At 40.8% G+C, this 27,046-nt stretch overlaps 1 protein-coding gene across 1 annotated transcript; it reads left to right on the forward strand.

Moving 5' to 3' along the window:
- On the forward strand, positions 1-27,046 carry DNAJC8 (DnaJ heat shock protein family (Hsp40) member C8). The gene is made up of 9 exons (XM_047084553.1): positions 1-106; positions 2,374-2,475; positions 13,705-13,761; positions 17,442-17,508; positions 18,031-18,125; positions 19,693-19,764; positions 24,452-24,543; positions 25,414-25,489; positions 26,557-27,046. The coding sequence occupies exons 1-9, from the start codon at positions 29-31 to the stop codon at positions 26,677-26,679; spliced, it is 762 nt and encodes a 253-aa protein (XP_046940509.1). The 5' UTR covers positions 1-28; the 3' UTR covers positions 26,680-27,046.

Below are 27,046 nucleotides of genomic sequence, written 5' to 3' on the forward strand. Positions count from 1 at the left end.
AGAGTCACGTGGTTGCTGGGCCGGGGAAATGGCGGCTCCAGGAGAGAGCGGGGCTTCGGCTGGCGGAGGGAGCACTGAGGAAGCATTTATGACCTTCTACAGTGAGGTGAACACCGAGTGAGGAGTAGTGGCACCGGGGCGACCCCACTCGGTCCTACTTTCCCAGCGGGCAAAGGCAGTGGTCTTCCTGGCCTGGACCGTTGGGCGGTTCCTCCTGTCTGGCCTTCGGGCAGGCAGGGGGCTGGGGGTGTGTGTGCGCATCTCTGCCTCGTAGCTGCTGGGGGAATCCCTTGGGCATCGAAAAAGGGGCCAGGGTCCGACGTCTGCGGGTAGACGACGATTGTGGCCAACGAAGTGCCTGGGCGCGTGCAGAGGGCCCCAAGTCCTCGGAGTCCGAGGCTGGCAGGGGCTGGCAGAGTCCGGCCTTCTTGGGGGCGACTTAACTTTGCTGGGCCTCATTTTTATTCTGAACGGAAGCACTGTCTACCCTTAGTCCTCTGTAATGAGTTGTATTACTGGTTATTTCTGCCATTCGTGGGCGCCAGGCACTATGCATCATGCCAGGGAGGCATTATCTTTGTTTTACAGATGACAAACCTGAGGTTTAGGGAAGCGAAATAATTTGTTCTGGGTCTTACAGCAGATATCATCAGCTTGGTATCATGTTAGGATTGGGGGGTCAGTTTGGTGTGAGCCTCACTTATTGTCGCATTTCCAGCACGTACGTCATAGTAATTGCTTGGTAAATATTTGTTGAATAAATGAATGAATAAATGAAAAGCATGCCATTTGGAGTCAGGGGACCTTGGATTGGATTTTTGCAAGGCAGTTGGACTGTGTTTTAATTCTTTCAAGACATTGATTTTGCAGATCTTAGGTTTTTACCTCTGTAAAGCCAGAGTTAATATTAAAACAAGAGTTTTTATGAACGTTAAAGGAGTTAAGGTATAAGAAAAGGTGTCATAACATATAAAGCAGAAAGAAGCATCTTTCTAAGAGTTAAAGCTGAATGGCATGGATTTGAGGAATGGAGTTGCTCCTGTCTAGGCTGTGAGCTGCTCAGAGTTCAGCACTGTGTCACATTCATCTTTTATCTTTGGTATTTGTAACAGTGCTTGTTACATAGTAGATTCTCCACAGTATTAAATTTGAAAACGGAATTAGCATATCCTTTATAGTCTGTCCTTTTGAAATGCCTAATTCACGTGAAAATGTTGATATGCTGGTACCAAAGTTTATTGACCTCTAATGACTACTCATCAGTTACACTGGAAATTGTTCCACTTACCATCTCTTAGTTAGAAATAAAGATAAACTAAAAACAATTCTGGCTTCTCTGAGTTGAACGAGGGAAAGTACATAAAGGAGGACCCTTCAGTCATCATTCAACCTGTGTTTCTTGAGTACCTGACACGTACAAATGTACTGTTTAGGTGCTGGAGGTATGGTAGTGAACAATAGAAAAATCCTGTCTTAGAGCTTGCATTCTATAGAGAAAGATAAGCAGTAAACAAACATGTAAAATATAGTGTCAGGTAGTGATATGTGCTACGAGGAAACATAAGTCTAGGAAAGAAGATGGGGTGAGGCGTGACATGCTATTTTCAAGAAAGTGAAGAGGAAAGAAACTGAGAAGGAATGGCTTTTTATGCTACCGAAATTATTTCCAAACTCCTTTTGGCCATAGGAATAATGATGGTATATAACATATAAACATAACATGATTCATTTCAACTAGCATTCCAATTCTGACAGTGGTACCAAGGATGTTTTTCTGGCACTACCTAGTGCCTGTTCTCCTTGGTGGTGTTTTGGGTCCGGGATTTTTCTAACTCTATTCGCGTGATAGGTAGGCAGAATTACTTGTTCCCCCCATATACTTTTTTAATGCTGTTTTTAAGTGTATAGTATATTTCAGTGTAATTGTATTTTTCTTAAATAAAAAATTGTAAATTAAGTATGAACAACACTAGTACATCTTCTGTCATAAAGTGGAAGCTCTTTGAAGGTGGTGGCTGTGACTTATTTATGTTTATTTGTGATTCTTATCTTGGAGTCAGACTGTTGGAATTAAAATTCTAGTTTACAAGTTGGGTAGCCAGGAACAGATCAGTTAACCTCTCTAAGTCTCAGTTTTCCTATCTGTAAAATGGGAATAATAGTAGTATCTACTGTATAGGATGGTTGAGAGGAATAAATATATGTAAAGTTTTTACATTGTTAGAATTCAGTGAATGATACCTGTTGTAATTATTCTTCAAATGTTCACAATGTAGACAGATTTTGCTCAACATGTCAGTAGCTTGTTAAAATGACAATTCAGAGTTTATTATTGAACTTTAGTAATGAAGTTTTTATCTCCCTTCATTTTAGGTCAAACAAATAGAGAAGAGAGATTCAGTTCTAACATCCAAAAATCAGATTGAAAGATTGACCCGTCCTGGTTCCTCCTACTTCAATTTGAACCCGTTTGAGGTGAGCTGTTTGATGTTGCTATGGCCTTGTGATGGGAGCTTTTCATAGCTGCAGGCAGACTTACATCAGAACATACACCTTTGTCTTATAGTTGGAACTGAGATTGGCTGGTTTTATTGTGAGCAAAGCATGAGAAGGCAGCATGTTAGGAAAAATGAGATGGTCTGTGACCTGTCAAACATTCTCCATCTTTTACCAACCCTAATATACAGGGCTTTATTTTCAGATGTGAAGGGCTAGCTACCCTTGATAAACTTAGGATCTTTGATTTAGTTTGCTTGTTACAACTTTTCTTTTGTACTGCAGTAAAAAATATTGAAAACCCAGGGTGCCTGGGTGGCTCACTTGGTTAAGCATCTGACTCACTTGGTTTTGGCTCAGGTTATGATCTCATGGTTCCTGAGTTTGAGCCCCATGTTGGCCTGCTTGGTATTCTCTGTCTCCCTGTCTCTGCCCTTCCCATGCTCTCTCTCTCTCTCTCTTCCAAAAATAAGTAAACTTAAAAAAATATATCAAATATCCAACAACCAAAAAATGACTACAGGGTTATAGACAAGCAAATATACTTTCTGGGTCTCCTTTGTTTTATAATTTTAAACTTTTCCTAAATATGAAAGTAAATCATATTTCTTACAAAGATTTGAAATATAATAAAAGCAAGAATAATCAAGTATAATCCCACCTAAGAGAAATAGCTCCATCTTAATTGTTTATATTTGAACTGTTTTAAAAGTTCTGTTTTGAAACAAGGAGGATAATGTACTTCATGCTATTTTATTTTTTAAAATTTTTTAATGCTTATTTTTGAGAGAGAGAGAGTGTGTGCAAGTGGTGGGGAGGGGCAGAGAGAAAGGGAGACACAGAATCCAAAGCAGGCCCAAGGCTCTGAGCTGTCAGCACAAAGCCTGACACGGGGCTCGAACTCGTGAACTGGAGATCATGACCTGAGCCAAAGTCGGATGCTTAACCGACTGAGCCACCCACGCACCCCTACTTCATGCTATTTTAAATGCTGTACTGTGCAACAACGTGGACAGAACTGGATTATATTATGCTAAGTGAAATAAGTCTATCAGAGAAAGACAAATGTCATATGATTTCCCTCATATGTGGAATTTAAGAAACAAAACAGTTGAACAATGGGAAACAAAAAAAGATAAAAACAGAGGGGCAGGCAGGCCATAAGAGACCCAAATATGGAAAACAAACTGAGGGTTGCTGGAGGGGTGGGGAGGATGGGCTAAATGGGTGATGGGCGTTAAGGAGGGCACTTGGGATGAGTACTGGGTATTATGTGTAAGTGATGAATCACTAAATTGTACTCCTGAAATCATTATTACACTATATGTTAACTAAATTAGATTGAAATAAATAAATAAAATAAGTGCTATATTGTTGTACAAAATATGTGTATACATTTTTTTTTTAATTTTAATGTTTGTTTATTTCTTGAGAGAGACAGAGACAGAGCATCAACAGGGGTGGGGCAGAGAGAGAGGGAGACATAGAATCCGAAGCAGGCTCCAGGCTCTGAGCTGTCAGTACAGAGCCCAACGTGGGGCTCGAACCCATGGATCATGAGATCACAACCTCAGCCGGAGTCAGACACTTAACCGACTGAGCCACTCAGGTGCCCCTGTGTATACATTTTTTAAAAAGAAACTTCTACTGTTTTTTTAAAGTTTATTTATTTTTGAGGGTGGAATGGGCAGAGAGAAGGGGACAGGATCTGAAGTGGGCTCTGTGCTGACAGCAGACAGCCCAACTCAGGGCCCGAAGTCACTAACTGAGATCGTGACCTGAGCCGAAGTCGGATGCTTAACTGACTGAGCCACACAGGCACCCTGGTGTACACATTTTTAAAAGTCTCCACAGTTTTTATTTAAAGAATTCCTTTACTGGGATGTTTGGGTGGCTCAGTTAGTTGAGCATCTAACTCTTGATTTCAGCTCACTTCGTAATCTCAGGATCGTGCGTCAAGCCCTGCGTCGGGCCCCATACTGAGTGTGGAGCCTGCTTAGGATTCTGTCTCTCTCCCCCTGGTGCCCCTTTCCCCTGCTCATATTCTCTGTCTCTGAAAATTAAAAAAAAATTATTTAATAATTCCTGTATTTTTCTTTATCATAGGATATTTAAACTAGTTTCTAGTTATTCACAATTATAAATAACTTTGACATGAATATTGTTACATCTTATAAAAATAACACTTATTGAGCACCTGTAAACTTTTTTGGTTCCTACTTTTTTTTTTATTGTAAAATATACATAACATCTAATTAACCATTTAACAGTTTTTAGGTGTACATTTCAGGGGCAGTAAGTACATTCAGTGTTGTGCACCCATCATTGTCATCTCTAGAACTTTTTCATCATTCTAAACAGAAACTCCAAACCCATTAAACAATAACTCCCCATTCCTCCTACTCCCAGTCTCTGGTGATTTCTATTCTATTTTCTATCTATCAATTTGCCTATTCTGAGTGCCTCATATAGGTCGAATTGTATAGTATTTGTACTTTTGTGTCTGACTTATTTCATTTAGCATAATGCTTTCAAGGCTCGTCCATTGCTTCTGTTTTTTTGAAGAGTAACAAAAAAATTTTTTTAAGTTTATTGATTTGAGAGAGAGGGTGTGCGTGTGTGCAGAGTGTGTGGGGAGGGGCAGAGAGAGAGGGAGAGAGAGAATCCCAAGCAAGTTCCTCACTGTCAGTGCAGAGTCTGACTTGGGGCTTAATCTCATGAACCGTGAGCTCATGACGTGGACTGAAATCAAGAGTCAGATGCTTAACTGACTGAGCCACCTAGGTGCTCCTGAAGAGTAATTTTTAAAGAATTGTTTCATTTTATTTATCTTTTTTTTTAATGTTTATTTTTGAGGGGGGGGGCGGAGAGAGGAAGGGAGGAGCAGAGAGAGAAGCAGAGGATCCAAAGTGGGCTTTGTACTGACAACAGAGACCCTGATGTAGGACTCAAACTCAGGAACCACGAGATCATGAGCTGAGCCAGATGAAGTTGGATGCTTAAGGACTAAGCCACCCAGGCACCCCAAGAACTGTTTCATTTTAAAACAATTTCAGATTTGTAGAAAGGTTACAAGTACATTATGAAGACTTTGTTGGACTGTTTGATACCAAGTTGTTAGTATGATGTTCCTTTGCTCTAGAATACTTCAGTGTGTTTTTCCTACAAATGACACTTTCCTACTGAAGCACAATATAACCATCAAAATCAAGAAAGAAACATTGGTACACTGTTACCATGTAGTTCTCAGACCCCATTCAAATTTGCCAGTTGTCTCAATAATGTCCTCTACGGCAAAAGGATCCAGTCAAGAATCAACTGTTATATTTAGTTGTTGTGTCTTTTTAGTCTTTAGTCTGGAACAGTTTCTCAGCCTTTCCTTGACTTTGACGACCTTACCATTTCTGAAGACTACAGGCCAGTTATTTATTAAAAAAAATTTTTTTTAAATGTTTATTCTTTTTTGAAAGACAGAGACAGAGCACAAGCAGGGGTTGGGCGGAGAAAGAGGGGGACACAGAATCTGAAGCAGGCTTCAGGCTCTGAGCTGTTGGGGCTTGAACCCACGATCTGTGAGATCATGACCTGAGCCGAAGTTGGACGCTTAATTGACTGAGCCACCCAGGCGCACCCAGGCCAGTTATATTGTAGCATCTCTCTCAATTTGAGGTTGTTTGATATTTCTTCAGTTGGATTCAGTTTATGCAATGTTGGAATGCAGGAATATCACAGAAGTGATACTGTATTCTTCTCTTGGCAACTTATAAAGTACATGATATTTCCAATATCCCAGGTTTATCCCATTTCTAATGATGTTAACTTGATCACTTGGAGAGGTGCCTGCTGTGTTCATAAGTTACTTTTTTTCCCTTTTGTAATTAGTAAGTATTTTATGGGCAGGCACTTTGAGACAGTGTAAATATTCTCTTATCAAAGTTTCAGTTTATTCATTTATTAGTCAGTATAGACTTAGGGTTTCCTATTTTATCCAGTGTGTTGTATTTTGATATTATTTATTTTGTTGCTCAAGTTGTCCCAAATTGGGCCAGTAGGTTATCTTTCAAGCAAGGCCCTATCTTTCGATATGTTTTCATCATTCTTTGATTACTAGACACTCTTGTACTTTTCCTGACCCAGCCTAAAGTCATTTCAGTGAGGAGCTCCGATTCCTTTTAGTGAAGAATGGTATTTAGAGATAAAGATTTGGGTGCTAGGTGTATTCATTGCTGTTGGGAATGTCACTACTCCAGACCCTATTGGTAGATAGGGCTAAGAAGTGAGTGTATGTGTATGCATGCATATGTGTGTTTGCATGTGTACATACATGTATTTACATCCAATTTCAATCCAACACTACAGGGTTTATTCTAGTTTGTTTTTTTTTTTCTTTACATGTTTGTAGTTCCCTTCTCTCATAGTGAGAAATCAGGCTCCCACTATTTTAAATATGTGTATATTTACTTAATTGATCGTCCTGTTTACATGCGATCTCCCAGCTGCCATTCCTCACCGTACCTGAGCTTAAAACTCCCATGCCAGGTTACCCTTCCAGGTGGGTGCATTCCTCACCCATCTCTGGCTCCCTGGGACCTCTCTTCATCCCTTTTGGACTCTAGCATCCTCCCCATCAAACAGGCACGTTTCTACCCTGCCCTGGCTTTGACCCTTACGTCAGGCTACCTTCCTCTGAAAACATCCTCCTCATCTTACTTGGGCTCTAATTCCATTCCATCCACCCCCCCACCCCCCTGCCCCCACCCTTGCGTGGAGGCTCTCTTCACCCTGATCAGGCTCCAACTTCTGTGCTTGTCATACTTCCATCCAAGTGCTGTCTACATTCTGCTTGGGTTCTGACACCTCTTGTTGGACTGCCTTCCTATGTTGGATGCCCTTCTACATGGGTGCCCACCTCATCAAGTACAAGTTTCCCATGCTAGGCCATCCCTTTGTGGAGATATTTTTGTTTGGGCTCCTATACTCTGTGCCAAGCCACTTCCCTTGTAGACACTTTTCTTACCTTGCCCACTCTCAAATACCCCAGTTACATTCTATTTCCTTTTTTTAAAAGAAAATTTTAAAATGTTTATTTATTTTTGAGAGAGGGGGTATGCATGTTTGCAGGGTAGGGGCAGAGAAAGAGGGAGACAGAGGATCCAAAGCAGGTTCTGTACTGACAGCAGAAAGCCTGACGTGGGGCTTGAACTCACATACTGTGAGATCATGACCTGAGCCGGAGTCAGACGCTTAACCAACTGAACCACCCAGGCGCCCCTCAACTCTGCTTTCATGTGGATGCTTTCCTTAGCCCTCTTGGGCTCTGATACCCTGCACTTGGCTACCCTCCCATGTTCACAGTCTTACCCTGCTTAGGTTTTAACACCCTATGCCTGGCTGCCTGCCCACTGAGATGCCCTTCTCAACCCACTTTGTACCTCCATGTCAGGGTACCTTTCTATGTGGATGCTCTTCTCACACCATTTGTGTTCCACCATGGTGTGACTGGCCACTGTTTCCTGTGTGGTCACCACCATCTTCATCCCAGATGGGCTCTGACCCTGCACTGGGCTATCTTGATGTCCTACCCAGGATAGGTGTCTACTTTGCCTGGCTCCACTTAATGTGTTTGGATTGTATTGCTCAGAAAGGGAAGGGTAAGACAGAAAACTTAAAGAGTACTTTTGAGGGGCATCTGGTTGGGTCAGTTGGAAGAGCATGTGACCCTTGGTCTTGGGGTCATGAGTTAAGGGACTTGAACTCATGACCCTAAGATCAAAAGTCGCATGCTCTTCCGATTGAGCCAGCCAGGAGCCCCTGATTGTTTTTCCCCAAGAGTATTCTTGATACAGTTTGGGGGAGGGAATGGAGAAGATAATTTTTTTGAGAACAATAAAGAATTTGATGATGTGTTCTTTGTATTTAACCATACTTTTTTTTGTTTTTTGTTTTTTTTTAATGTTTACTTATCTTTGAGAGAGGGAGACACAGAATCTGAAGCAGGCTCTAGGCTCTAAGCTATCAGCACAGAACCAGACATGGGACTCGAACCCATGAGCCTGGAGATCATGATCTGACAGCTGAAGTCAGACGCTCAACTGACTAACCCACCCAGGCGCCCCTCTATTTAACCATACTTTTAAATTATGCAGAGTACCATGAAAAGGGGACATGTGATCATATAACTTACCCATTTATTTGTTAGGGTAATTTGTGTTTCCTGTGGTTATCTGATTGAAAAGGAATGACAGATTGTTGGGACTACTATGAAGGCTAGAATTTTAACACCCTACTAGTTAATGTGGTTCTGGAAGTCACTGCCCTGTAGTTCCTGTCCTGACTATATAAAGTATGTTTGAGGGGCTCTGGTGGCTCAGTTGGGTAAGCGTCTGACTTTAGCTCAGGTCATGATCTTGTGGTTCATGGGTTCGAGCCCTGTGTTGGGGCGTGGAACCTGCTTGAGATTTTCTCTCTCTCTCTCTCTCTCTCTCTCTCAAAATAAACTAAAAAAAAATGTTGGAGTATATGTACACATTATGTATACGTATATATGTGTATATACGTATATACACACTCACAGTTGACCGTTAAACAATGCAGGGATTAGTCAGTCATACAAACCCTCATGCAGTTAAAAATCTGTGTATGACTTTGACTCACCCCCAAATTTAACTACTAATAAACTACTATTGACTAGAAGCCTTACTGAGACCAAACCATCAATTAACACGTTTTGTATATGTATTACATACTGTATTTTTACAGTAAAGTAAGCTAGAAAATATTAAAAAGTCATAAGAGAAAATACATTTATAGTAGTATACTATATTTATTGAAAAAAAATTCATATGTAAGTTGACCCATGCAGTTCAAACCTGTGTTCAAGAGTTGACAGTGTGTGTGAATGTATGTGTGAATATATTTACACAAAGATACGGTGAGGTTGACACTTGGGAAGATGAGAGATTGTGTTTGAATGGGCAGGACTCGATGACCATCCATTAGAACTTTTGTCTTTTCTATTTTCTACAGATTTGGTGGCCACTATATAGGGTGGGTGTTATTGTCATTGTCTCCTTATGAAGTTGCTTTTTGAACCTTGAGTCAGAATTAGGTGTTCCTGGTGATATAGGAAATGAGTGACTTTTGTTTTTCACGTAGCAGCTATTGAGACATCTAAATGAATCTGAGTTTTCTACAGAGGTAAGCAGGAGAGGGAGAGAGAGAATCCCAAGCAGACTTTGCACTCAGTGCAGAGTTGGACGCGGGGCTCGATCTAACAAACCGCCAGATTATGATTTGAGCTGAAATCAAGAGACTGAGCCACCCAGGCACCCCTGGTCTTTTTCTAGTAAGGAGAGTAATGCAGGAATAGTTGTCATGCCAGGTGTCAACTGAAATGTGAGTGGTCTGCCTAGACACCATCTCACTGAGCAGCAGGTAGAAAAGGGAGGAGTAAGACTGGGAATCTGAGGGACCTTATTATGGGAATCTTTATCCAGGGCGCATTTTTCTTTTCTCTTCCTGGCCTCTCTCTAGCTCCCTATTTGGCCATGCGTCTAACCTTCAGCTATTATGCAAGGATCTTACGCATTCTGCAATTATTCTTCAGTTGAAGGCCCTTCTCTACTTCTTCCATAAGCGTAGAGGAACCTGTGCCCCTGCTCAGTCCTGTCCTTTTCATGTTCCTTCTTTTGATTTAACTTCAAGGCCCCAGCAAGGAGCTCTACCAACTTTATTTTTTTGTGTATCTTATTAAGTACTTTGGAAGGAAAGGTGTTTATCTTAGGAGAACTCTGGAACTTGTACATAATTATCAGCTCATAGAGTTCACATATGACTTAAGACTGGATTCCTTTTTCTTTTTTAAAAAAAATTTTTTTTTCAACGTTTATTTATTTTTGGGACAGAGAGAGACAGAGCATGAACGGGGGAGGGGCAGAGAGAGAGGGAGACACAGAATCCGAAACAGGCTCCAGGCTCTGAGCCGTCAGCCCAGAGCCTGACGCGGGCTCGAACTCACGGACCGCGAGATCGTGACCTGGCTGAAGTCGGACGCTTAACCGACTGCGCCACCCAGGCGCCCCTGGATTCCTTTTTCAAGTGAAAGATTCCAAAGGAGGCTGTTACAATTTGAGTTCAGAAACTTGTATCAGTGTCAGGCATTTTTGTTCATGTGTGATGGTTAACGAACTCTTTGAGGTCTAAGACTGGATTTTTGATTGCAGTATCCCCAAAGCCTGAGACACAGTAGGAGTTCAGAAAAACCTTCGAAGAATCTGAACAGATCTGTGTGCTTCCTAAGAGCCATGTTGGTAATATGGCATTTGTCACGTTTGTAAGAATTGTTTCTTGTCTGTTCCTCCCCTGATGGACCTTCAATTCCGTGAAAATAGTAGTGAGCACAGTAGGAATCATAGGTGCTCCATAAGTTTGTACTGAGTGTGAAGCTGGCTTTAAAGAGGTTTGGGCCACAGGTATAGGCCCACTGTATTCATTGTATTTCATGGCCACATATGGTACCTCCATCTATTAAGGATAGAAAAGGAGTTGATTAGCTTTGAAGGCACTCAGTGAATTTTTGTTGCCAGTGATCAGTACACATGTGATTAAGTTATTCTTGGAAAAACAAGGCTGGTGTGTGTGTATATATACATACCTTCATTTTTGCCGGATTATCTGAAAGTAAGCTGTAGACATTGTGATGCTTCATGCTTAAATAATTTACCAGGCATCTCCTCAGAATAAGAATATATAGCCATATAACCACAACACCATTATTGTACCTAGGAAAACAACATTAATTCAATAACATCATCTAATGTAGTCCACACTCAAGTGGCCCCAGTTGTCCCCCAAATCTTAATTATAGCTATTTTATTTAACTTGGGAATCAGTCAAGGTTTATGAATTACATTTGGCATTAGTTCTAGGCTATAGCTTTATGGGAGGCTTTTTTTATATGTGAGGGTGGGAGGTTTTCCATTCTTTCTCATTCATTTTGTACACCTTCTGGGGTTGGTTGGACTTTGGTTTGCTCCAATACGTTTCTTTTCCCCAGAACCAAGGTAAGGTAAAATTCTCTTCTGAATATTTGTGTATGTACAGTTACCTTCCTTTATCTATAAATCTTATATAGCTGCATACTTTTCTTGAGTGACTTTTTCCCAATTCCTTTCTCCCTTGGGAAGGTAGAGGGGACACAATGAATCTTGAAAATGTGTTGCTTTAAAGTTCTTCTGTTCCTTCACCCTTATTGTATGCCTAGCATTGGAGAGTGGACGTGTTCTTGTCATAACCTTCCAAAGTCTGCCGAATGCAGTGGTCATTCAGCTCCGTTGCCTACCACTAACTTTATTACTATAGGTGGGCTGTTGGAATGCTTTGAAAGCTTGCAATAAATCTTGACGTTACTTGTTGCCAGGTTTTTTTTTAAAAACACTGCAAGCATCTGACTAAGCTTGGTAGGTTACTTTGCGTTTTTAATTTCTGGTATATGTTTTTCTTTTCAGGGTTTATTTTCATTTTTTTTCTCTTTGCTGTCCATCTCCCCACCACCCCTACCTGCCCTGTCCTTAGTTCTGCTAACGTTGAGCACACTTTTTTCTAACCTACATCATTTCTTACCAGTGTTTCTCAGACTTTAATATGATTCAGATTACTTGGGGATCTTGTTAAGTTTTGATTCTGATTCTGTTGCACTTAAGTGAGGCTTTCTCTTCTGGATTTCTAACAAACTCCTGTCGCCCTCTGGCCTTGAATATCAAGTAAATAAATAGTAATGCTGTGTTGAATCCATGGACTACACTGTGAAACCTTCCCCCCAAAGCACTTCTTATATGGTAATTAAAAAATACGTTTTCCCTGCTTATTTATCTTTGCATTTCTGGTACATAGCAGTGTGTTCAGCAGGTAGTAGCTACTCTATAAATGTCTGAGTGAATATATATATTTGTGGCGATGGGCTCAGGATCCATGGTGAAGACTGTCAACACCAGTTTACCTAGGCGTGGAGAATGATTAAATTTATTCTTTAAAAAACAAATTGCTCTAAAAATACAGCTGATCCTTCCATTTGGCTGTACCTCAGTTCTACTGAGTTGGAACCAGACTTTTCTATAGTAGGCCCATCGCTCACAGGTCTTCGCTCACAGGTCTTCACAGGCAATTCTGATGTTCACTCTGGGCTGAGAACCATTGGCCCATGTGAATTACAGATATAAAGGGGAGCCCCGTGGGCCTTTCTGGATTGAAAATCAGGGATCCAGCCTCATATTTTCCTTATTGCGTATTTGTACTTTCTCCACATTTGCAAAGATAAGTAGGGGTGTGTAGGGGGGTGCTTTTTTTAATGAATGAAGGAGAAATGCAACATGGTCCAGAAACCTGTCTCTGGATATAAGGTAAATTGTCCTTCTGACGGAGTAAAACATAAATGTATTTTGTATTGAGAAATACATATTGAGAAACATAAAACGGTATAACTGTTATTCTGTTACTGGTTTTCTCATTTATGTTTCTTTTTTTCCTTTTTTAAAATATTTTATTTTATTTTTTTAAAGTAATCTCTACACCCAACCTGAGGTTTGAATTTACAACTCCAAGATCAAGAGTTGCACACTCTCCCGACTGAGTCAGCCAGGTGCCCCTCATTTTCCTTCCTCCCTTCCTTCCCCCCTTCCTTCCTTCCTTCCTTCCTTCCTTCCTTCCTTCCTTCCTTCCTTCCTTTTTTAAAGTTTATTTATTTTGAGAGAGACAGAGACAATGCAAGTGGGGGAGGAGCCAAGAGAGAGGCTGAGAGAGAGAATCCCAAGCAGGCTTTACACTGTCAGCACAGAGCCCATTGGGGGCTCGAACTCATGAAACTGTGAGATCATGACCTGAGCCGAAACCAAGAGTCAGATGCTTAACCAACTGAGTCACCCAGGTACCCCATGTTTCTTTTTTTTATTTTTTAAGTAATCTTCACACATACCCAGTGTGGGACTCAAACTTAAAACCCCAAGACCAGGAGTCACGAGCTTTACCAACTAAGCCAGACAGGTGCCCCTCATTTATGTACCTTGAGCATTTTTTAGAACTGTGTGCCAGGTACTGTTCTAGAATACTGAGTACTGCTCTAGATGTTGATTTTAACATTTATAATTATTGGGCACCTGTTAAATTCATAAATTCTTCTAATCTCTTTTACAGTTTTGATTTTGATTCTTCCAGGTTCTTCAGATAGATCCTGAAGTGACAGATGAAGAAATAAAAAAGAGGTTTCGACAGGTACAGTATTATTTCCCTGTAATAGATGGAGTCTGAACCTTTTGGAAATATAGTAGCACATGACTCTCTTAGGATTTACTGTTATGACTATTGGGCCAAAATTTAATTTTTTTTTTTAAGCTTAAGATTGTGTAACTTTTTTTTTTTTTTTTTTTTTTTACATTTTATTTATTTTTGAGAGAGACAGAGACAGAGCACAAGTGGGGGAGAGTCAGAGAGAGAGGGAGACACAGAATCGGAAGCAGGCTCCAGGCTCTGAGCTGTCAGCACAGAGCCTGACGTGGGGCTCGAACTCACAAACTGCTGGATCATGACCTGAGCTGAAGTTGGACGCTCAACCCATTGAGCCACCCAGACGCCCCAAGATTATGTAACTCTTCAAAAACAAACCTCATAATGACATAAAATCTTAAATAATTTATTGACCATGGCTTACCTCTTATTCACACAGCCCACCTGCAGCAGTAGTTATTGGTAAGCTATGGAGCTGAATGACCACTGCATTCAGCAGGCTTTTTGAAGGTTATTACAGGAGCATACCCACTCTCAAATTTAGGCATACAGTTGGGAGTGAAGGAGAAGGAAGAATAGGATGAATTTGACCTCTGAATAGAATGAATTTTATATCCAAATAGAACCTTTCCAGGCCCTTAAGTAAGCAGGAGAAGTACAAGGTAGAATAGTGGAACTTACATGGAGTCATGCTTATTAAATTCCCTGCCTTCCTGGAGAAAACATGTTAAATGACTTGTAACAGTTTTTTTTATTTTTAAGACCCCCTTCCTCAATAATTTTATCTTGTGCAAACTTAAATACCCAAGAGATACCTGGTTTCATGTAAATAGTGCTTTATTGTCCAGTCTGTTGTTTAATAACCTTAAGCTACAAAGGTTTATAGTAGCCTTTTTAAAAAACCCTTCCAATTTTGATAGCTGAGTAACCCCCAGCCTTTCTTTCTAGGAGTTGAATAAACACACTCCCTGCCATCTGTCTTTGCAAATTGGATTTTCTGTATACCTAATGTCTTTTTTGTTCGTTTGTTTTTTAAAATTTCCCCAACTTTTATATATCTCTTTGTACTTCATATTGTAATAGGGTCTGACCAGTGCAGAATATAATTCTCATCTCCTGCATTCCATGCTTGTTAATATCCAATATTATGCCTGCTTCAATACAGTAACTGCCCCCACATTGCTGACTCATAATCATGTTCTGATTTACTATTAAGCCAAGATGTTTTTTATCTTTGCCTACTAAGTCATTTCCCATTGTATAACATTAAAACATTTTTTTGTTTATGTTTTATTTATTTTTGAGAGAGAGATAGAGCATGAGTTGGGGAGGGGCAGAGAGAGAGGGAGACACAGAATCTGAAGTAGGCTTCAGGCTCTGAGCTGTCAGCAGAGAGCCTGACACAGGGCTTGAACTTGCGAACTGTGAGATCATGACCTGAGCCAAAGTCAGATGCTTAACCAACAGAGGCACCCAGGCGCTCCACCCTATCTTATAACTTTTTCTTCCTGAGTTCTACTCTGCACTTATATTCAGCTTTTATCCCCTTAAAATGTCAAGTTTCCTAATGTAATGCATTAGCAGTCTTTCCCAATTTAATAAGGAAGCATTCAAATCCACAGTCAAAACTTTTTTATGTAAGCTGTATGAAGAACTCAGTGAGAGTTCTTTAGTTATTAATATGATCTAATAGTTAAGAGTATGGGCCTTAGAGCTATATGACTTGAGTTTCAATCTCAGCTGTACCTCTTATGAGCAGTTTGAAGTTGGGCAAGTCCCTTTCAACCTTTCTGTGCCTGTTACCTCATTTATAAAATGCCCGTGATGTGTCTACCCAGTAAGATTGTTATCAGGATTTAAATGAGGTAATCGAACAATGCACTTAGAGAAGTATGTCTTTTTCTTGGCATGCAGTATGTCCTCTTTCTGTGCTATCAATGTGTGTTAGACAGTATGCTGTTTCTTGCATTATTCCAATGAGCTAGAGGTACCTAGTATTGTTGTATTTACAGAGGAGGAAACTGGAACAGAGATAGGTTAAGTGAATTGACCAAGGTCTCACAGCTGGTAGGTGATTAAAGTTGGAATTAGAGCCCAGGATTCTGACTCCAGTAATGCTGGATTTAGCATTTCATTCCCACTTGCTGTCATTATCCCCAAAAAGTCCCACTGTTCCAATTAGTTGGTTTTGGTCTGTCAATGACAGTAGGTCAGTGGTTCTTAACCCTGGCTGTCTGAAAGAATCACCTATGGAGATATTTGCTTTTCACTTTAACTTTTTTATTATATGTTTCTTTTTGAGAGACTAAAAGAGACAGAGCGTGAGCAGGGGAAGGGCGGAGGGAGAGGGAGACACAGAATCTGAAGCAGGCTCCATGCTCTGAGCTGTCAGCACAGAGCCCAATGTGGGGCTCAAATCATGAGATGACCTGAGCTTAACTGACTGAGCCACCCAGGTGTGCCCCTGTTATAAAAATTTTTAATTATATTTTAAAAAGAAAGAATAGAGCAGTGAGTACTCATATACTCACCATCTGTAGGCAACAGTTTGCTTCATCAACTATGTTTTTGGCCGAGTTGTGAAGTAAATTATAGATATCATGGTACTTTACCCCCAATATTTCATCATGTATCCCCCCAAGAAAAAAAAAAGGGCATTTTCTTGCATAACTACTTGTCAGACCTAACAAAATTGACACTAATTCCTTACTGTCACCTGTTACTGAGTAGAGGTTAATCCAGTAGAGGCTTAAAAAAGTACAGATTCCAGGGGTGCCTGGGTGTCTCAGTCGGTTAAATGTCTGATTCTTGATGTGGGCTCAGGTCATAATCTTATGGTTTGTGGGATTGAGCCCCATGTTGGGCTCTGCACTGACAGTGAGGAGCCTACTTGGGATTCTCTCTCTTCCTTTCTTTCTGCCCCTCCCCTGCTCCTGTGCACACGTGTGCTCTCTATCTCTCTCAAAAAAAAGTACAGATGTCAGAGACTGATTCAGAGGGTCTGAGAGTAGCAAGTAGACCTATATTTTAAAAAGCTTTACAGGGTTGGAGCATAGCCAGAACTAAGAACTACTACTTAATGGTTTTTTTTGGTTTTTTTTTTTTAAGTTTTTATTTTAGTTCTAGTTAACATACAATGTAATATTAGTTTCAGGCATACAATATAGTGATTCAGCAATTCCGTACATCAGCCGGTGCTCATCACAACAAGTACACTCCTCAGTCCCCATCACCTATTTAACCTATCCCCCGCCCCCCTCCTTAGAGAACCACAACTTTAAAAGTTCTTTTAGGAAAGAGATGATGTCTCATACGTGCTTTAGCCTTCTTAGTGCTTATCAGTATAAGGAACATAATAGGAACTGGGTACTTTTCAGTCTGTCTTCTTCATCCTCACAGCATCCTTGTAATGCTTGGCTTATATTTCTTCTCGACTTTGTGATTAAAATCCTAAATGTTTCCCAGCATTTTACCTTTTGGTGCTTGAATTCTAAGGACCAGTGTTTCTGCACATTTTATGATACTTACTAATTTGTAAAAAATGTTTCTGGCTGACAGTCTTTTTTGCTATAATACCTTAGAGCTTTTGGTTGGAAGGAAGCATGATGCAGGTGAAGAGTTACTAAATGTTCCTCGTATTGACAAACCTAACTTTCCCCTTGTTGTAGTTATCCATATTGGTGCATCCTGACAAAAACCAAGATGATGCTGACAGAGCACAAAAGGCTTTTGAAGGTATTTGTAAATTTACCTGCTCCTGACTAAAACTTTTATCAGTGCTAGAGACTAACTGTTCCTTGTCCTGGATCAAGGAAGGAATGTTACAGTTTTGTCTTCTGGTGATGAAGAAGCTGTGGTTTTCAGTAGAACAGTTGTCATTGCAAAGCAGAATGTTGCTGTTTAAGAAATAGATCTTAACTTTGCCTTGTTAAAACTTTTATGTGCCAACAAAGACTGTTACTGCATAGGATCATTTTTTTTCTTTGAACAACAACAAAAATAATTGGAAGTATTTTGTCACTGAATTAAATCTAGTTGTGGTGTATATAGTCTTGAGGGTATATTTAATTTTTTCCAAGGCTCTCAAGGAAAGTCATTGCTGTAGTTGTATGTTTTAAAATTAGCTTAACAACAATAAATAATTTAACAAAATAGGGAATGCTTTTAGATGGCACAAGTCCATTTACGCTGCCTGAGTATAGTTCAGACTTTCAGAGGGTGTTTGCAGAAACAGTTAATTTCAATGTTTTGCATTAGCTGTGGACAAAGCTTACAAGTTGCTACTGGATCAGGAACAAAAGAAGAGGGCCCTGGATGTAATTCAGGCAGGAAAAGAATACGTGGAACACACTGTAAGTATTTATAGTGCTGCTGTGTTTACAGGAAGTATTAGCAAGCCTTGGGCACCTTGCAGGAGGGTAAATGTTAACCTGGCAATACCTACTGGTGCAATTTGTGACCATTTATGTGGTCTCTGTAACTTTGCTGTGGTGCTCATGAATAGTGTTGTGCCTTAGAGCTCAGGGTGTGGAGTGGCTAGGAGGCTGCTCCCACCTCTTTCCCTTACCAGCTGCATGCTGTGGAGAGAGGGCTTTTCTTTCCCTCTCGTCACGTGTTGTCACGTTACCCACTTCTGAGAGTGGAAGAGTGGAGCAGCCATGGTGATCCTTGACCCTGGATTTTTATTCTTGTCTCAGTGAAGGGGTTGGAACGTGGGCTTGAGGAAAGACTGGCAAGGGGATATGAGTAACTTTTTTTTTTTTTTAATAGGAGGAGGTGTATATCTGTATTAATAACAGGGTTGGGAAGGATCAACTAAAATTGAGTTATAGCTGGCTTTATTTTTTTGCATTACCTAAATCTCCTGAGTGGTGGGAAGGGTTAAGATGGCTTGCTTGAGGTAAGAAAGGTTTTTGTTTTTATTTTTTACTTGCTGGGGCAAGAATTGTGAGGCCATTTGTAAGAGCTGTTTCAATTGGGAGTGAATATGGGTGTGACCTTTTCTTTGAAGAGCTTTGGAATCTGAAATAGAACTGTATAACCAGTAATAGTAATAATGAGTCCAATTTAGATGAAGAAAATGGGTAAAAAAGAGACAGATGGCCATAAGTCTATCTTGCTGGTCATGTGTTGGAAGTGGTACCTGTAGGCAAAATTTTGGTAGAAATCATAAAAGGACCTGACAAGTTCTCCTTAAATCATTGTGGTATTTACTTTTCCTCTTATTTTGGCCTATAAAGGAGCCATCCTCAGGCTTTCTGGCCACAAGGTGGCAGTAGGGCCATTCTGAGCTTGGAAGACACTGGCTTTTTGCTGGAGCAGTAGTAAATGGTTATTTAATAGAGAAATGACATTCTTATGTGAATGGGTGTGTTTATTTTTTTTTTAGCTCTCAATGGTGGCCAGAGTGATAAAAAAAACAAACAAACAGTTAACATGGTATGAAAATTACTGGTTTAAGGGGGTTTCACAGTGAGAATTATCAATAATGCAGTTTTTGAAATACCTGGAAACAGTTATACTTAATACCACAAATTCTGTAGCTTCTTATAAAACTTGACAAATGTAGTTTCTTTGCTATAAACACATAACTACAAACCACAAAAGATTAATGGGTAATCTGTTCAATGTATCAAAGGTTCTGTGGATCTGGCCTAGGATCGGATGAGTTGGGGACAACTTCCTTGCTGGTCCTCTTGCATCCTTCCTGGTGGATTGGATTTTAGATGAGGTTAGAGGAAGGACCCCTGATTCCTAGTTCTCCTTTAACTGCATTGCTGTTTTGGAGGGGAGGGGAAGAGGCTCATTTTTTTTTTTTCCATGCAAACCTTTTATTGTATCTATATCCATTGAAAAGTGCACATGTTATATGTGTGCAGCTTAACGGATATTCTCAACTGATGAAAAAATTTTTTTTAGGTGAAAGAGCGAAAAAAGCAATTAAAGAAGGAAGGAAAACCTACAAATGTGGAGGAGGATGATCCTGAGCTGGTGAGTGAAATATGTGAAAAACCACCTTATCTCATGTGATTGAACTCATTGGTTGGTGGGTTAAAGAGAAGGAAGCCTAAAAAATGGTGCATACATGCTAGAAACATTTGGTTTTAATTTAAAGTATTTAAATGTATGTCCATTCACCTTTCTTTAAGCTTCACTTTTTTTTTTTTTTTTTAAACCATAGGACTATGGCTTTTTCTTTGAGTGTGTGTCTGCTGATTAGAGTTTGCAGTTGACTTCACTGTATAAAACATACATACCAAGCATTATCCGTAGTTTCTACTTTTTTTTTAAATGTTTTATTTGTTTTTGAGAGAGAGAGAGAGAGAGAGAGCGTGCATGCACATGTGCGTGCACGAACAGGGGAGGAGCAGAGAGGGAGACACAGAATCTGAAGCAGGCTCCAGGCTCTGAGCTGTCAGCAGAGAGCCCGATGTGGGGCTCACACATATAGTTTCTACTTTTAATGTTTTTTGAAGTACGTTGAAAACTTACGTATTTGTGAAACAAACCAAGAGGAAAATCCTAGCTATATATGATTTATTGTTTTTTGATTTTTGGGACTTTGGGTTTTTTGGACGGGATAAAGAAGAATAATAGCTTTATTGCTTTGCTGGGTAAGAGAGGCCGCAGCAGGCTAAGGCCTTCAAAACTGCAAGCCCACCCAGAGGATTCATTTTTCAGTCTTTTCCAGATGTCTCTCCTGTACCTAATTCAACAGCAGTATTTTTAGGGACTTATTTTTATTGAATCTTTCTAAAGCATTTCACTGAGTTTAAAAAGATACCACAAGCATTTATTTGTATAACCACATTCATCAGTTTCTGTGGTAGGGGCGCCGGGGTGGTTCAGTTGGTTAAGCATTGGACTTTCGCTCAGGTCATGATCTCCTGATCCGTGAGTTCAAGCTCCGCATTGGGCTCTGTGCTGAAAGCTCAGAGTCTGGAGCCTGCTTCAGATTCTGTATCTCCCTCTCTCTTGGCCCATCCCCCACTCACCTCTGTCTCTCTCTCTCTTAAAATAATAAAAAAACATTAAAAAAATTTTCTGTGATATTTAAATCAATTGCAAATGTCATAAACCACTTTGGGAGCAACCACAAGTGACTCTAAACAGCTAGTAAACGGCTTTCCACCAGCTATGAGTGCTCATTGTGCTTCAGGTAATAATTTGCAGAGAAACAGCATTGCTTCATCCATTGAGTTCATTAGTGGAGATTAGTTGAGCGAGAGATTCTACTTAGATATTTGTGTCTGATTGCCTTCCTAGCCTGAAAAATTCAAAGTCATCTTAATCTTGCTTCAATTTAGGTCAGTAAGTAAGTCACCATGTACTTATCTTGTTTTTAAAGATTTATAGGGGCTTCTGGGTGGCTCAGTAGGTTAAGCATCTGACTCTTGATTTTGGCTCAGGTCATGATCTCATGGTTCGTGAGTTTGAGTCCCACATTGGGCTCTGTACTGACAGTGTAGAGCCTGCTTGGGATTCTCTCACTCTCTCTCTACCCCTACCTCATTCTCTCTCTCTCTCAAAATAAATAAATAAGCTTAAAAAAAAAAAGGTTTATACAAGAGAAGATGTCTTGCTACGGAAACTTGCTTACAATTCTTGCTTCAGTGATTTTCCTGACAGTGACTGGCCCCATCTTCTGCTTGAGAACTGTTAAGTTGGTCACCTTTTGCACTAGCCATCTGTTTTGGGTGTACTCTGTCCCTGTATTTTAGTTTTTTCTCTTCATTTCCTCAATCTTCCTTTCTCTTCCTTTCTCTACAGTTATCCTCTTTGGTCTTTTCTTTTTTTCTTTTTCCTTTCCTTTCCTCCTTTTTTTTTTTTTTAATTTATTTTTATTAAAAAATTTTCTTTTTTTAACGTTTATTTATTTTTGAGACAGAGAGAGAGCATGAATGGGGGAGGGGCAGAGGGAGAGGGAGACACAGAATCGGAAGCAGGCTCCAGGCTCCAAGCCATCAGCCCAGAGCCCGACGCGGGGCTCGAACTCACGGACCGTGAGATCGTGACCTGAGCTGAAGTCGGGCGCTTAACCGACTGAGCCACCCAGGTGCCCCCCCACCTTTTTTTTTTTTTTTTTTTTTTTTTTTTTTTTTTTTTTAGAGAGAGGAAACGTGCATGCAGAGGGAGGGGGGAGAGAGAGAATCTTAAGCAGTCTCCACACCCTATATGGAACTCAACTCGGGGCTCTCTCACAACTGTGAGATCATGACCTGAGCCAAAATCCAGAGTCCAGTGCTTAACCAACTGAGCCACCCAGGTGCCCCTCTTTGGTCTTTTCTGAAGGCTCTCTTAAAAATACTCCTTGGTCCTTTAAGTTGTTAAGAACCCTAATTTTGGGGGCACCCGGGTAGCTCAGTTGGTTGAGCATCCAATTTCAGCTCATGTCATGATCTCATTGTTGGTGAGTTCAAGCCCCACATCAGGCTCGCTGCTGTCAGCCTGTCAGCACAAAGCCTGCTTCAGATCCTTTGTACCCCCTCTCTCTGCTCCTACCCTGCTTACGTTCTCCCTCTCAGAAAATAAATAAAACATTAAAAAAAAAAAATTTAAAAGGGGTACCTAGGTGGCAAGTTGGTTAAGCGTCCAACTTCAGTTCAGTTCGTGATCTCGCATTTCGTGAGTTTGGGCCCCACATCGGGCTCTGTGCTGACAGCTCAGAGCCTAGAGCCTACTTTGGATTCTGTGTCTCCCTCTCTCTCTGCTCCTTCCCCGCTTGTGCTCTCTCTTGAAAATAAATAAACATTAAAAAAAAATAAAGAATGCTGACATTTTCTAAAATAAATTTTATTTATTTAAAGGATTTTTTTTTAAAGCAAGGGTTTTTTTTTTGTTTTATTTTTAAGTTTTATTTATTTATTTTGAGAGAGAGAGAGCACAAGCAGGGGGGAGAGGCAGAGAGAGAAGGGGAGAGAGAGAATCCCAAGCAGGCTCTGTTCTGCCAGGACAGAGCCCAGTGCAGGGCTCGACCTTACAAACTGTGACATCGTGGCCTGAGCGGAAACCAAGGAAACCAAGAGTCGGATGCTTAACCAACTGAGCTACCCAGGCACCCTGAGGATGTTTTGTTTTTTTTTTAAATGTTTATTTTTGGGGGGGTGCGGGCAGAGAGAGAGGGAGAGAGAGAGAATCCCAATCAGGCTCTGCACTGTCAGCACAGGGCCCAACTTGGGGCTCTTACCTCATGAGCCATGAGATTATGACCTGAGCTGAAATGAAGAGTCAGACGCTTAACCGACTGAGCCACCCAGCTGCCCCAAGAACCCTAATAACTTTTTTAAGTTTTCTTGTTTTTTTCCTGATTATATAAGAACACATACTAATGATAAAAAATTTGGAAAAAGCAAAAGAATATAAAATATTCAAAATCAGTAACTGTCCATCCAAGAAAGTTTGGACTTTTTAAAGATACTGAAATATTCATTCTGATTGACTGACTGACTCCTTCACTCATTTGATGTTTGTCCTTATCAGGGACTGGGGTTGTCAGTATTGCTTTTATTGAGCAGTGCCTGGCAGATAACAGTATTAGAAAGAAGTGACAGATTTTGGGATTCCTTTACCTCCCTTTTTCTCTGCACATTACTCTTTGCTCCAGTGTCTCTGATTTTGGGATATAGGTTCTATGAAATCTGCATGATGGGTTACTTTCTATTTTTCTTTGTATATTTAAAATACTTTATATTTTGAAGAAAAAACATTTTAAAGATCGAGTTCTGTTTTCTGTCTCACGTTGTGTCATTTTTTTCTGTCTGCATATTAAGTAGAATGTAAGTTTAGCTGTGTACAACTGAGACCCAAAACGATGGTGGTTTGAACGAGACCGTGATTTGTCTTCTGTCGTATATAATATAGTCTTTGGGAAGATGGCTCCTGGTATGGCAGCCCTGGGCCATGTGTTATCCAAGGACTCATTCTCCTCTCTGTGGCTCTGCCAACAAGGATGTTGCCCCTGTCCTCACGGTCCTGGATGTGTCATCACCTCACCCAAGTACCAAATAGAATAGAGGAAGGTGGCAAGGAGGGACAAGCGTACTCCCTGTAAGAACATTCCGGGAAATTGCTGCATCATTTCTCCTTACGTTCTGTTGGCTGGAGGCTAAGTTCCATGGCCACACCTAGCTTCAAGGAAGCCTAGGAAAGATGGGCTTTTACATTGGGTGACCAGATACCTAAAGATAAGGGGCTTTACGTGGAAGGAGAACAGATAATGGGGTGGTGGAGGACACACAGCTAATAGCGTCAGTGGCCCTGCCATAGTGAGTAGACTCCTGAGACTGGTCTGCTTGATAGCAACTAATAGTACCTGGCTGGGTGCCTAGCACAGAGTAATGATGAAATATTTGTGAAAAGAAAGAAAGTTATTTTTTCGGAGTTCTTTGGAGGAAAGGGCCCTCCAACATGGTTATGATAAACAAGTCGAATTTTTTTCTTTTTCGTGCTTTTTAGCAGAGCAAGTTTCCTGTGTATCATCTGCATGGTGAAAGTGGAAAATTTTCATGGGTGGTTATGTTATTTGTCTCTCAGGAGAGAACATCATTAAGTAGTTCTCTCTGAAATCTTTCTTCCTTGCTGGTTCACATCTGCTTTTATCTTGACGCCATCTAAAAGTGCTTGATTCAAGTTGCTGGTAAAATGCTTTTATTTTCTTTTTTTCTTAATTTTCTTGTAGTTCAAACAAGCAGTATATAAACAGACCATGAAACTCTTTGCTGAGCTGGAAATAAAAAGGAAAGAGAGAGAAGCCAAAGAGATGCACGAAAGGTATACATCAGAATATTCGTTTAATCCATCTAAATACCTAGATTAACCAAAATTGGTCTTTGGGGATTTTCCTCATGAAGAGTTTATCGAATCAAGGAATGATGTAGTGTATCGTTTAAGAGACTGTCTAAAATAGTTATCTGAAACAGCCAAACTTTTGAATCTTTAGGGTAAGAAATTCTCTCTGACTTTTGGGAAATTGAATAGACCTATCCTTAGGGAGTTGTTAATCAAGAGTGCTATATGTTTTCTTCCTGATTTCTTGGGGTTAAATAGCCAGAGGCCAGAACCGTTTGTGTGACTAGTGGCTGCAGCTTTGGTGAGTATGTAGTATTTATTGAACAGTGTAATCACTTACAAAATACTTATTGTCCCAAAGTATGATTTCCCTGGCTTTTCAGAAATCTTGAGGTGAATTTATGTATTTTGTAGTGTTTATTAGTGTTTAGCAGTAACTACATTTTGGTAGTTGAGGCTGTGTGAAATGTTCTTGTTATGGGATTGGGTTTTGTCCAGAGATCCTCTTGTAAGAACCTCTGCTATTACAATGGTCGTTCTACTGAAGTAGGGTCACCTGGGTTCTTGAGATAGCTTTGTCACGGACTGAGCCTGGAACTTTTGGACTGAGCCCGTAACTTACGATTATTGTTGGCTGGGCCTTGGTAACCATATTTGTCCATCTGTGTAACAGGGATGTTTGTATCTTGCCCTGTAGCTCTTGCCCGTGTTCTAATCTGCAACTAGGTTTACTTGATATACTTGCAATTGATTTACTTGATATACTTGTTTCTGTGGGGAGATGACTTAACTTTTATGGTTAATAGAGTCTCTGGGTATCATATCAATACTCTGGTCTGGTTTTCTTCCTAGGAAGCGACAAAGGGAAGAAGAGATTGAAGCTCAAGAAAAAGCCAAACGAGAAAGGGAGTGGCAGAAAAACTTTGAGGTAAGTTTCCAAGGTGGCCAGGGATTCTCATTCCAGAGTAAGAAAACTTCCCCGTGTAGAAACTTGGTTCCTGGGGCATTGCCAGAACTGACTGGGGCAGACAGTCAGGGAAAGGGAATTCGTGGGGAAGAGCAGGAGCTTTGGAGAATGAGGCCTAGCTCAGCTGCCTGTATGCTCTGTAGCCTTGGCGGGAGCAAGGAGGATCCCTGAAGGGTTAGAGATTATGGAAGGCACAGCTGCCAAGGGGGCTCAAGAAAAATGCTTTGCACATTTAGTTTAGGGGTAATCATGGAGTAGCCCCGTTCTTAGAGGTCTGCTAGCAAAAACTGAGTTTCTTGTGACCCTGATGTCCTGGCTTTTAAACTTGATTCCTCTTTAACACCCTAGTTACATTCTTCAGGTGCTCAGCCAGTTTCCTCAGTTGAGCAACATCTGATGTCTTTTCTTCTGTAACATTTAGGTCTTAGGCTAGGGATTGGCTAACCAGAGTTGATGACTTTGTTTCTGTCTCCCTGCATATATGCAGAGAGAGGAAATGAATAGGGCTCTTGATACGCAGGAGAGATACCCTGGAGGCCCTCCCGGCATCACTGGCTAGGCCTTGTGCTGGCTTTGAGCCTCCATCCAAGTTTTGCGGGGCAGAAGGAAGGTACAGTGGAAAGAGCAGCTCTGCTGCTGGCTGTCCATACGGCTTTGAGAAAGTGATCTAACCCCTGAGCCTTGGTGTGTTCAGATGTGAAATGGTGGTGGCACTTTACATACTATGGGCAGCTTTTTGTGAGGGTTAGAAATAGCACATGCTAAGTATCTAGCCCTGCGATTTCCAGCAAATGTTGTGATGAGTATTACACATTTTGCCCTCCTCTTCCTGCCTATAGCTGATTGTGCCTTCTGGGGGTGGGATGCCACTTTCCGTGGGCTCATGGAAGCGTGAAGAAAGGCTCTGCTCTGTTCTATTTTTGGATTATTCCAGAGGGCTGAGCAGGGCTGGGCTGCAGGGATGGCAGAGCAGGTTCAGGCCCTTTTCGTCAGCTAGTTTCCTCGCCCCAAACCTCTTTTGTGCTTAGGAAAGTCGAGATGGTCGTGTGGACAGCTGGCGGAACTTCCAAGCAAATACAAAGGGGAAGAAAGAGAAGAAAAATCGGACCTTCCTGAGACCACCGAAAGTAAAAATGGAGCAGCGTGAGTGACCACCTAGGGTCACGGCCACAGAACCTTCCCCCGACTGTCTCCCCTCCTGCTTCGAAGGACTCATTCTCTCTTCCCATTTCCACCCCAACATAGAGTAGTAGTTGCTTTTTAGTCCATTTTGTTTTCAATACAATTTAATATCGATCAGAGTAATTCTTTTGTACATTGAAATGAGGGGCTCAGTTTAAAATGAAACCTTTCCCCACCCCCACCCCTAGACCAACCAGGATTGGAAGGGGCCACCATGGGTGCCGCCTTCTCTTCCCACAGCCCGTAACTTAATGTTTTGTACTTCACTGAATTGTGATGGTTAGAAACCTCGTGTATAGTTTGTGGAAATCATCCAATTAAACATATTGCTTAAAA

The sequence above is a fragment of the Lynx rufus genome, unplaced genomic scaffold, assembly GCF_022079265.1.
Source record: "Lynx rufus isolate CCGP_SWC_20201006 ecotype Redwood Valley unplaced genomic scaffold, mLynRuf1.p SCAF_2, whole genome shotgun sequence".
Taxonomy (NCBI): Eukaryota; Metazoa; Chordata; class Mammalia; order Carnivora; family Felidae; genus Lynx; species Lynx rufus.